The sequence below is a fragment of the Condylura cristata genome, unplaced genomic scaffold, assembly GCF_000260355.1.
Source record: "Condylura cristata isolate star-nosed mole 26May11 unplaced genomic scaffold, ConCri1.0 scaffold00013, whole genome shotgun sequence".
NCBI classification, from domain to species: domain Eukaryota; kingdom Metazoa; phylum Chordata; class Mammalia; order Eulipotyphla; family Talpidae; genus Condylura; species Condylura cristata.
Window position 1 is genome coordinate 32,766,476 of NW_004567114.1, and position 11,674 is coordinate 32,778,149.

Genomic DNA, 11,674 nt, shown 5'->3' on the forward strand with positions numbered 1-11,674 from the left:
GGCTACACACACACACACACACACACACACACACCCCACACTAGTTAAAGCTGGTCAGTCCAAAAGAATAGCCACTGCCTACATGTGGCTAGTGGACACATGAAATGTGGAGTGTAAAATGACATGCGCTGTGAGAACACACAAATTTACCAAACAAACTTAATACAAAAAAGCTCTGTAAAGCAGCTTGTAAATTTCTACATAGTTGTATACGGAAATGTTTTGATTATATACTACTTCCACCTCTTTCATTTATACTTTAAAAAGTGTAGCTTGGCCTCCCTGGTGGTGAAGCGGCTTAAAGCACAGCACTAAGAAGCTAAAAGCCACTTCAGCATGAGTTCAATCCCCGCCTGCCCCGGAGGTGATCCACGTGGCGAGGCAGACCTCTCCTGACCCACCCATTGCTCCCCTCAGCAGTGTTCTTCCTCAGTTCTGCCTGTTTTGCTCCCCATTCTGTCTCTGGGGAATCCTCTCACCACCCCTCACCACCCCTGCACCTCTGGCCTATACTCCAGTTCTGTATGAATACATAAATAAATCTTAAAAAAAAAACAAAAAAACTGTAGCTTATAAAATTTTAAATTTCATGTATGTTCTTAAGATTTTGTTTCAGTTAGAGTTGAGAGGATAGTGAACAAAAATATACTGTGGGCTGCTAATTTGCTGCTTGGGTCATCTATGTTTCCCAATGTTTAATCTTCTCATTTATATAATAAAGAACATAGGGGGCCTCTGTGGTGGCACAGGGGTTAAGTCTCAGCACTATCAAGCTATTGCCAGCCACTGCAGCATGAGTTCAATCCCCAACCAGAGAGCTGACCCCTCAACAGTGTGCTTCAGTAGATCTGCCTGTTCTACTCCTAGCTCTATCACTGGTGAATCTTCCCAACACAGCTGTGCTGCCTCCCCCTCCTCCTGACTCTCCCCGACAACCTCTCCTATACCCCAGTTCTTGTATACACAAATAAATCTTAAAAATATATATAATAAATATATATATAATAATACATAATAAAGAGAATAATACTATTTGTGGGGTAACTTTAAGACTTAATATAAAATACTTTAAATTTTAAAAGTTACAGCCTAATTTATTTTCTTAGGATCTAATGATGCTTGATTTCCTTTCCATGAATACTTCTTTTAACAAGTATACATATAAATTACAAATGCTGCACTTATCCTTTTCCATGAAGCAATATTCACTATAACATTTCTAATAGACATAAAATTTACCCTGCTTAAGAGATTCTAATGACAAAGAATGTACCAGTTTACAGTCAGTAATTCATTTCGAGAGAGCCTGAATTAATAAGTTCTTTCTGATGATGGATGATACAAAAATATATTACTGAACAAGTTACAATGTGCCATGTCCTATACAAAATATTTTACATACTCCACCTCACTTAAGTCACACAATGCTTCTGTGATATGAGTGGAATTATAATTCCCACTCTGTAGATGAGAAAAATGAAGTCCAATAAGATTAAACTACTTGACTAACTTAACACACTAGGAAAAAGGATAACAGAATTGTACTAACATGTACTTGATTCCCAAGCCCTACACTATACTAGTAGCATCTTAACAGCCCTTGGAGACAGAAAGAAAATTGTATTCACTGTTCCACAACAAGCCCTTTCACTAATTGAAGTCAGATTTCATGTTGCCATTAAGTTTTAGTTTTTCTTGACTGAGTATTCTCACCTCATTTTCATTTTCTTGATTAAACATTTCTCTAAATACTCTTCATATGGTTTTTTAGAACTTGATGCCCATAGTGAATTTTTTGGATACATCTTAATTAGCTAATGCTACTCTAAAAGTTGAAAATAATATTCATGAAATCTGATCCTTGGAGTACACACTGGGAGCAAGAAATAATGATATTTTCTACAAAAAGCAAATTTAAGTTTCATAATTTTTCTGAACCTTTCCACATGGTATATAGTAACCCAACTGTTTGACGAATTAAAATCAATTGTAATAAATAAACCTAATTATTTCAAAGTAGAGCAAAAATTACAAAATTAGCTGGTTGTCAAAAAAGATACAGGTAACACCAGGCTTTCCCTATATCCACAATCCAGGACCATGGCAGAGTTTATTCCAAGTGTCAGAAGAGCCATTAGATGACTTGGAGCAAGCAAGACAGATGGAACCTAGAACAACAAAACCAGCATAATTACAACAAAAAACCAGAATGAGTTTCAGTAATTAAAGTTTTCCTCCGCTCTTTTAAATATAATGAAAAAATTCACAGTAACATTAAATTGATTTTTACTAAACCATTTTATTGCACTATATTAAAACTATTCATTTGCTTATACAGTAACTGAAATATAATGTAGTAAGTGAAAATACTCTTATTAACATTCTTTAAGCTGTTTCATTCCAAATGACAATTTAGGGACATTTTTACTTCTTATTCTCTCTCTTTTGAAGAAAAAAACTGAAAGGATAAAAAAAGAGATCCAGAAACACATTCAAAGGAAAATGCTACATTAAAGAAAAATAGAGGTAGGTGGCGCAGCGGGTTAAAGCACCACACTAAGAAGCTAACAGCCACTTCTGCATGAGTTCGATTCCCACATGTCCCAGAGGTGACTACATGGCGTGGCAGACCTCTCCTGACCCACCCACTGCTCCCCTCAGCAGTGTACTTCATTGATCTGCCTGTTCTGCTCCCCACTCTGTCTCTGGTGAAACTCTCGCCGCCCCTGAGTCTCTGGACTGTATCCCAGTTCTGTATGCACAAATAAATAAATCTTTAAAAAATAACTAACCAACTAAATAAATAAATAAAAGAGGTAAACCCACAGAGATTACAACTGAGATGGAAAAAGGCATAAAATGCTGTAAAAATGAACTTTTATATATTTTAAAAAGTGAGATACTTTACCATCAAAATAAAAATACAGAAGAAAGAATTCCTTTGCAATTAGGTTATTTTCTATTGAGGTAATATTGGTTTGCAGTGCTGCATATGAATGACAAATACAAATTAACACATCTTTAGAAGTTATCATACCACACTCACTATCTGATAATACTTCACCGAAACCACTGGTTTTCCCATTTGCTCCCCAATTCTATATATTTCTAGGGTTTCTTCTGGCTTAGCTTCATCTCTTCCTTCTTGTCATATTCTACATGAGTATTTATCTTTACTTGATTATTCCCATATTCCCATATAACATAATACCGTCAGGAAAAAAAAGTCTTATGGGCCCTCCCTCGTGGTGCAGGGAGTTAAAGCAAAGCACTAAGAAGCTAAAGCCACTTCAGCCCGAGATTCATCTCCACCCTGGAGGTGACCCACATGGCACATGGCCCACCAGACCTCTCCTGACCTGCCCACTAATCCCCTCAGCAGTGTACTTTGACTGTATTGTAATTAAATTAAATTGAAGAACCAGAAAGCCTTATCTTTGTGTGACATTTTTTAGAGAATCTACCACATCAGGTGATATTCAAAGTATAAAAGCAAATATTCAAGGTAGCAGATATTCAAAGTATAAAAGTCTATCAAAACCAAATGGCAAACAAAATAATTGTTATGTTTCTTTTTTCCAAGTAGATATAATGGGGATACTAGCACAAACATAGTGAAATTGTTATGTTAAAGTATAAATACACAGAATCACCTATTCAGATAAATGTGTCTTCTTGTTGCTTCATGTGCTTTCTATTGCACACCAAATGCCTAAATCTAGCACATTAGTAAGTATAGTAGCTGGGTGTGTAATCTGTTTCTCTGTGCCTATCTTATTAAACAATAACAACTTAGAAATTTAATTGTCCTTAATTTTATAAAGATATTTTTGGTTATTCTGAGTTCAGCAGAATGTATGAAATATACTTAAATGTGCTTAATTTCTTCTATATTATACATATTTGATACAGCCTTCTAGTTTACTTTGCTGAAGAGTACTAAATTCCCTAGACATGGATTTTCAAAAGTTTAAATAACAAGTACTCTGACCTACTATAAAATGTAATCACCTTTCATTGTAATTTTGGTCTTTAAAATAATCTTGACTCTACTATAAAGTGAAATTTATAAGATATATTACTGATATCAAAACATAAGTTATTAGTCCTGAATAGAACTTAAAAAAAAAAAAGTTATTTAAGCATACAAGAAAAGGGGTACAGGCCAGAAGTGCAGGGGTCAGATTCACCAGAGACAGAGTGGGGAACAGAATAGGCAGATCTACTGAAATTTGCTGCTGAGGGGGAGCAATGGGCAAAGCAGAAAAAAAAAGAAACATCAAGAAGGACCAATTTTCTTTCTTTCGTTCTTTTAACAAGTTTTACTTACTTATGCACACAGAACTGAGGTACAGACCAGAGATGCAGGGACAGTGAGAGGATTCACCAGAGAGCAGAGTGCGGAGCAGAACAGGCAGATCAATGAAGGGGAGAAGCGGGTGGGTCAGGAGAGGTCTGCTGTGCCACGTGGATCACCTCCAGGCTGGGGAACTAACACACACTGAAGCACCTGCTGCTAGCTTGCAGTGTTGTACCTTACCCGTTGCACCACTAGGGAGGGCCCCAAGAGGGCAAATTTTCTAAGGCTTGTATGAAATGCTAACTAAACATACAAATAAGGAAAATAAGTGGTCAATTTGAAGAGACCTCAGTTTACTTGTCATTTATTTTCTTGAATGCATTGTGTAACATATACAATGAAGGAGATAAAGTGAGAAACTTCAAGTTGTGAGTACCTAACAAAAACAACAGCACTACACCAAAGGAGAGTCTACAATGGAGAAGGGAAATAAAGTCTCTTCAACAAATGGTGCAGGGAAAACTGGTCAGCCACAAGCAGACAAGTGAAGCTAGACTACTCTCTCACATCACACACAAAAACTAACTCAAAATAGCCAACAGGCACATGAGAAAATGTTCAACATCACTCATCATCATGGAAATACAAATCAAAGCTTCAATCTTACTCTAGTTAGAATGGCCCATATCGGGCCCTCCCTGGTGGCACAATGGAGTAAAGAGCCGCACTGTGAAGCTATTGCAGCCACTGCAGCATGAGTTCAATTCCTGGCCAGGGAGCTGATCCACATGGTTCGAAGACCTGCCTGCTGCTCACCTTGGGAATGTATTTCATTAAGTCCTCCTGTTCTGCTCCCCACTCTGTCTCTAGTGAGTCCTCTCACCACCCCTGCATCTCTGGCCTGTATCCCAATTCTGTATGCATAAATAAATAAATCTTTAAAAAAAAATAGCCCACATCAAAAAACTAAAAACAACTAAGGAGCACTAGTGTCCTCTTGGTAGGAAGATTGACTATTCCACCCTGATGAAAAACAATATGGAGATTTCTCAAAAATTAAAAATATATCTGTAATTCTACTCCTTGTTATCTACCTAAAGAATGCAAAACACAAATTTGAAGGGAGAGATGTACTTCTATACATACAGCAGCAGTATTAACAAAAGCCAAGTTAATGAAACAACCTAAATGCCCATAGACTAAGAAGATGTGGTATACAAACACAATGGAATACTACTCAGCTACTGGGAAAAAAGAACTTTTGCCATCTATGACAATACAGATGGAACTGGAGGGGAGTAAACTGAAATAAGTCAGAAGGAGAAAGACAAATACTGGATGATGATTTCACTTATATGGAAAACAGAAACTGATAGAACTGAATCAAAACAAAGCCTAGAAATCCTACTGCAAAACTGAGGATACTAGAAGGTGGCAGGAGAAGGCCGATGAACAAAGAGGAAGTCCACTAGTCTATGATAAAGGACGACAGGTGCTTTGGTGGTGAGTATGGTGTGGTGACATAACATCCTAGAAGCTGTGAATCTATCCTCCTAAATCATAATGCAGCATTGTAAGCCAATGCTACGTCAAAAAAATAAATAATTAAAACAGGTACCTCAAAATATTTGAAAAGGACACGAGTGAGTGTCTCTCTGAAGTGGGAAGGACATAATACCGACTCAATGACCACAACTCGGCGGTCTCTCGGATTCACCAATAGATGCCTGAAAAACAAGTTTTTTTTTAATAAATAAAAGCTTACATTTATTTTGGTACACAAAGCAATTTATTTAGAATGGAGAAACTGTCCCATCTTAGCTTAACATGCTCAATGATAAAAAGACATCTTCATTTTATTACTCGGGAAAAAAGTTTCTGACTTTTTACTACTGCCACAACTATCTCAGGAATTTAAACTCATTTTTCTCAGAAAACAAACTACTCTCTATTATGAATACTAACTTGTGCCATTAAAATTTTTTTCCAGTTCATAAAATAATATATGCTTACAAAACTCCAAATTTTAAGGAATAATTTGTGTATCTTTCTTATTAAGTATATTTGTGTATATGCATATGTTTTAAGAGATATATATTCCAAAGATTTGCTCTGCAACTTGCTTTTTTCTATTTACCAATATATCTAAGACACATTTCTGGGTCAGTACATGTGCACATATTTATTTTTTCTGAGCAGTTTTTTTAAAACCACACAGTTTGTTTAAAAACACTCACTATAGAGTTTTTGAACAGCTATATCATAATCACCTCTAGAAAGAGACATTTGTTTTCAGTATTTCCTTTATATTTGCCAGTTTTCTAGTTCAAATACATTTTTGAAAGGTTATAAATAATAAAATCTGAATGGAAGTCAACTTCTTTTTCTGCAGCAGATGTAATATAACCAAAATGCCTTGTGACTGAAATTAGAAAAACCTAATCACAAAAATTGAGTAGGAAAAGAAGCATAATTACACCTTACCTGAAATATAGTATGTGGATGAATTCCTTTAAGTAGGAATATAATTCTTCTGTATTGATATTATATTGAACAACTTTGATAGGCTATAAAATATGAAAGTGATTTATTAATTTATAATGACCTAAGTCTAAAATTAAAACACGCTTCTTTAGTAAGATATTTTCTGATAATAAATCAAAAGCAATTTGTATTGAGAATGCAAAAAGCTAAATATAGAGCAAGTACTTACATTAGTAATTTTAAGAACTGGCATATAAGATGATGGAAATATCTTGGTTTATGAGGATAAAATTTCATCCACAAGGAGCTGTGCATATTTACATTTTTTTTCTGTCTAAACATTTTGGTAGGACTGGTAAAAATCAGCCACTAATTAAAGGGAATCAAAGCTACTTCAAATTCTCAAAACTTGATTTAGTCCCTGTTAGTGACTTCCAAAACATTGACACATTCCTTTTTCTAACATTATCCCACTTAATATTAGATACAAACACAATGCAGTAGTGTTTGTAACATTTTCCCACTTAATTACCTGTATAAAGCCTAACTCCCAAGAACATCTATGTACTGTGGGGAAAGAACTTTCTGGTTTGCTTACAAAACATTCTCCTTCAAATGAGAGTGCCATGCACAAAGCATGTAGCTCATAAATATGCTGGTAAAAATGAAAACTACACACCATTAGCACTTAAGTAGTATGTGCAAACACTACTAAGCCATGAATGTTAAGTCAATATTAATGCACTAATGAGGGGGTTTATTTAGGCTCCTTTAAAAGCTGCAGGTACTCTGATGCATCACTGGCAGAGCTTTCAAAACCATCAGCTCAATTAACTTCTTGACTTTATGTGGCTTTAAAGGTTCCAAACCATGTAGATTAATCTTTAAATATAGTTTTGTTCAGACGAAGATAAAAGTTGAAAGCTCTAAGAAAAGCACCAAAAAGAATGCAAAAATTTAAACCCAGTCAGAATCTATTTTAGTAATACCATAATAGCAATTGTAAAGTAAAACAAAAAGTAGATGGGAACTTCCATCCATATTTGAGTATCATACCACAAATATCTACTTTATTTCTTGACTGTCCAAGGAATTGTACAAAGCTTTGAAATCAATATAATGATTCCCTAATGAAGCATCACCATTTAATTTTTCAATCAAAGTATTTTGTATGTCAACCTTAATGATGCGTTCCAAGAGCAAATAAGAAGTGTTAGTCCATTCTGCTACAACATATTCTTTTATAAAACCAAATATACTAGTACTCAATTGTTAATAAGGAAATAATGTCTGTATGTGATAACTGTAGTTTGTATATAGGCATGATAGCAGTTTATAATCTTAATAAATCAAGAAAATGTCATCAGCTCAGACCTCACAGCTGAATATCCTGTGATGTATTTTTAAAAAGTGTAAATGATCCTGTTCTAGGGATTCCCTTCTCAAGAGCAGATCATCTCATGACTACTGGGCTATTTTCACCTGGCCCCCCTTTAACAACAGCTCCACTAGCTTAAAACTTATTTCTATCTGCATTAAAACTTATTTCTATCTGCATTATCTCAGTAGCTATTAACAAACAAAATGTGCAGGAAAGACAAATCTATATAAAGCAAAAGAACATACAGATTAACTGTAAATGGACTGTAAATTAACTGTAAAATGTTCTTACCGAAATGACAAAAAAAAAAAAAAGGATGGTGGTGGTGGCTGTACAACTTTATAAATTTACTGTAAATTATAACAGGTGAATTTTACAGTAAGCAAAATTATAATTAAAAAAATTCTTCAGTTAACATTATATATTTCATACTTTTCTAATCAATTCTATTTGAAGACATATTTAAAAATACTTTACAGTACAGCATTTATTTTGCTAATTGTTAAAAAAAATACCTTAGTCATGCCAGCTTTTTTAATCACACTAGGAATTATGCATCTTGGACCAGTTTCTCCAGCAAAACCACACCTGCAAAGGAAAATAGGAACATTCAACTTACAACATTCAATCTACTCATTTTTTCACAAAAACTAGTGAAAAATAATTGAATGCAATTATTATAATGGCATACATATTAAAGAAAACTAGTATGTCTTAAATTGCTGAGGCTAAAACAACCTAGTGTATTATTTTATGGCAGCATTTACTTTTTTCCTCAGTTTTTAACTACCTGAATTTTAAGTTTCAAAGACTTACAACCCTGGATCTGAACTATATGACTTCATGCATACTGTTCAAATGCCATTCATTAAGTCTACCATTCTAATATTACTAGCTTCCATTTTGATGTGTTTACTTTTGGCCTATTTTGTATGCTACTCATGTTTGACATAATTATAATCATGCACTTCATACATCATGAAACCATACAATAAGTTTCTACCATATTCTTCAATGCTATCATTTAAAAATTGCATAGTATGTTATCTTTTTAAAGTGATTCTCCTTTCTTGAGTACTTATGTATTACCATTCAATACATTATTAAATTAATGTATTTGTTAAACATAGTGCTTAAAGTGCCCATCATGTAAGTTTAGTTTTAACATTCTCTTTTTGTCCTGTCTAGCTTTCAGTATGTCTTTCCTCCTATTCTCAAAGAGCTCCCACCCCCTTCTACTAGTTATGCCTTCATTTTTTTTTTAAAGATTTATTTATTTATGCATACAGAACTGGGGTACAGGCCAGAGGCTCAGGGGCGGTGAGAGGCTTCACCAGAGACAGAGTGGGGAGCAGAACAGGCAAATCAACGAAGTACACTGCTGAGGGGAGCAGCGGGCGGGTCAGGAGAGGTCTGCCACGCCATGTGGTCACCTCCGGGGCAGGCGGGATCGAACTCATGCGGAAGTGGCTTTAGCTTCTCAGTGCTGTGCTTTAACCTACTGCGCCACCAGGGAGGGCATGCCTTCATTTTTACTTGCACCAGTGGTCCTCAAATTTTCACTGCCTAGCTTCAATTCCTTTCTTTTACTTCACAAATTCATCTTATTATATTTCCTGCTGTCTTCAGAAATCACCTTACCACCTATTAGTTTTTTGTTCGTCATATCTCAATTTATCTTTGGATGTTAGCCTCAAGCCACTTAATTATGCTATAAAAAAACTTAAAAAATCAGGGCCCTCCCTGTGGCACAACGGGTTAAAGTGTTGCACTATGAAGCCATCCACAGTCACTGAAACACAAGTTTGATACTGGGCCTGGAGGTGACCCACATGGAGGAGCAGTCTTCTCCTGTCTCCCCCACTATTCCCCTCAGCAATGTACTTTGACAATCTGCCTGTTCTGCTCCCTACTTTGTCTCTGGTGACTCCTCTTACCACCCCTGCACATCTCTGGCCTGTACCCAGTTGTGTATGCATAAATAAAACCTTTTAAAAAAAAAACTTTAAAAATCACTGAGGGAGAATCCTACACAACAGTAAGAAAAATGTTAAAACCAAGGATTATGTTTAATTCTGGAGTACCTGATGTAAAATTTTATTTATTTATTTTTAAATTTTATAATAATTTACTTTTACATATTTTTGTGCATTTTCCTGATGTACAATTTTTAAATGGACTCTTTGAGCAGTTATAAAATGCTTACTATATACTGGGCACTATTTACAGCTTTAATAAGATTTTCAAACGTTTCCATTTCAAAACATAAAAGAGGCAGCTCTGGCTGCCACTTTCCTCTTTCTTGAATCTAAAACAAGGGTTCCTTAACCTGGACTCCCAAGGGCCACTGTGATGGTCTGCCAGCTACCTAAAACTGTGTAAATATTTAAGGTTCACGGATGTGTGGTCTTCATTCGGTCGTCAGATGGGATCTATGTCATTTAAAATATTGAGAACCATTACACGAGTGTTTACAAATTACCTTTTAAAACACACCACTTCCTAATCTAAGACTGCAAAGGGCAAACAAAGGATCTTGTAAATATCAATATATTTCACTTCTTTGTTTACGTGTTCAGCTTCGTTAACTCAATTTTCTGTCTTAAACATACTTGGGATTTCCAGTAGCAAGAGAAGCTCCATTCAATAAATATTTAATGATGAAAAGTGTACTAAGAGTTACAACACAGTTGGTAATTTCCTAAGCAAACAAACCCAAATTAGGGAACGGCTAGGTGACGGCCTGCATCCGCTGCATGGGATGCCTGACTCCGAAGGATTCGTTCGTTTTGGGGCGAGAACCCATGGAGACCGCGAAAACAATTCTCCCGCATTGGGCCTCTCTATGGAGCTGAACCTGACGGCCGACTGAATCCGAGAAGTTAGTATCGCCCACGGTAGCAATAACCAGGGCAGTCTTTTACGAAAGTGCTGTGAGAGTAGATGAGACGACTGCTCCCACAAACCCGAGGTGAGGATCTATCCAGACTTGGGGTTCCGCCACCCACCCTCCCTTCGCACTCCGCCGACGCCGCGGCTACTCACTTGGTAAAGGCTTCTCCCAGGTCTATCACCACCGCCGTCTTCTCCCCTCCGCTTCCCAGACCCTCGTAGAGGGGCATGGTGGTGAGGAGATGGGTGGAGAGGTGCGGCAGCGGGAGCCCACAGGCCGAGCTCGGGCGGGGGGCCGGGCCGGGCTCTGTGCGCATGCGTTTGCGGCGGCGGGGGCCTCTCATGGCCGCGGCGCGCCCGCCGGGCTGTCCAGGGTGTGCCTCACTCCGTGTCGTTGCAGATCCTCGCCGGCCCCTCCACCTCGGGAACTAGGAGGCAGAGGCTCGAGCAGCCGCTGGTCTGGTCGGGTCGCGCGGTGGGTTAGAGGAGCGAGATCAGGCGAGTCGGGCGTCCCAAATGGGGCGGTGCCGACCCCGGGTCCTTCCCGTCGGACGCGCCCTCAGAGGGCGCCGAGGCTGAGCCTTCCGGGCGCGCGCGGGTGCTCGGAGATTTCTCTG

The 11,674-nt window shown here is 37.3% G+C and overlaps 1 protein-coding gene across 1 annotated transcript in view; it reads right to left on the minus strand.

The window, feature by feature from the left end:
• ACTR10 (actin-related protein 10 homolog (S. cerevisiae)) overlaps window positions 1-11,356 on the minus strand; it is a 23,828-nt gene extending 12,472 nt beyond the window's left edge. The window contains exons 1-5 of the mRNA XM_004681836.2: window positions 11,211-11,356; window positions 8,681-8,753; window positions 6,785-6,867; window positions 5,919-6,027; window positions 2,061-2,168 (exon numbers count right to left, since the gene is read on the minus strand). Of these exons, the coding sequence (XP_004681893.1) occupies window positions 2,061-2,168; window positions 5,919-6,027; window positions 6,785-6,867; window positions 8,681-8,753; window positions 11,211-11,287 (450 nt within the window). The 5' untranslated portion in view covers window positions 11,288-11,356. The remainder of the gene's footprint in view (window positions 1-2,060; window positions 2,169-5,918; window positions 6,028-6,784; window positions 6,868-8,680; window positions 8,754-11,210) is intronic.
• Window positions 11,357-11,674: the final 318 nt, after the last annotated feature.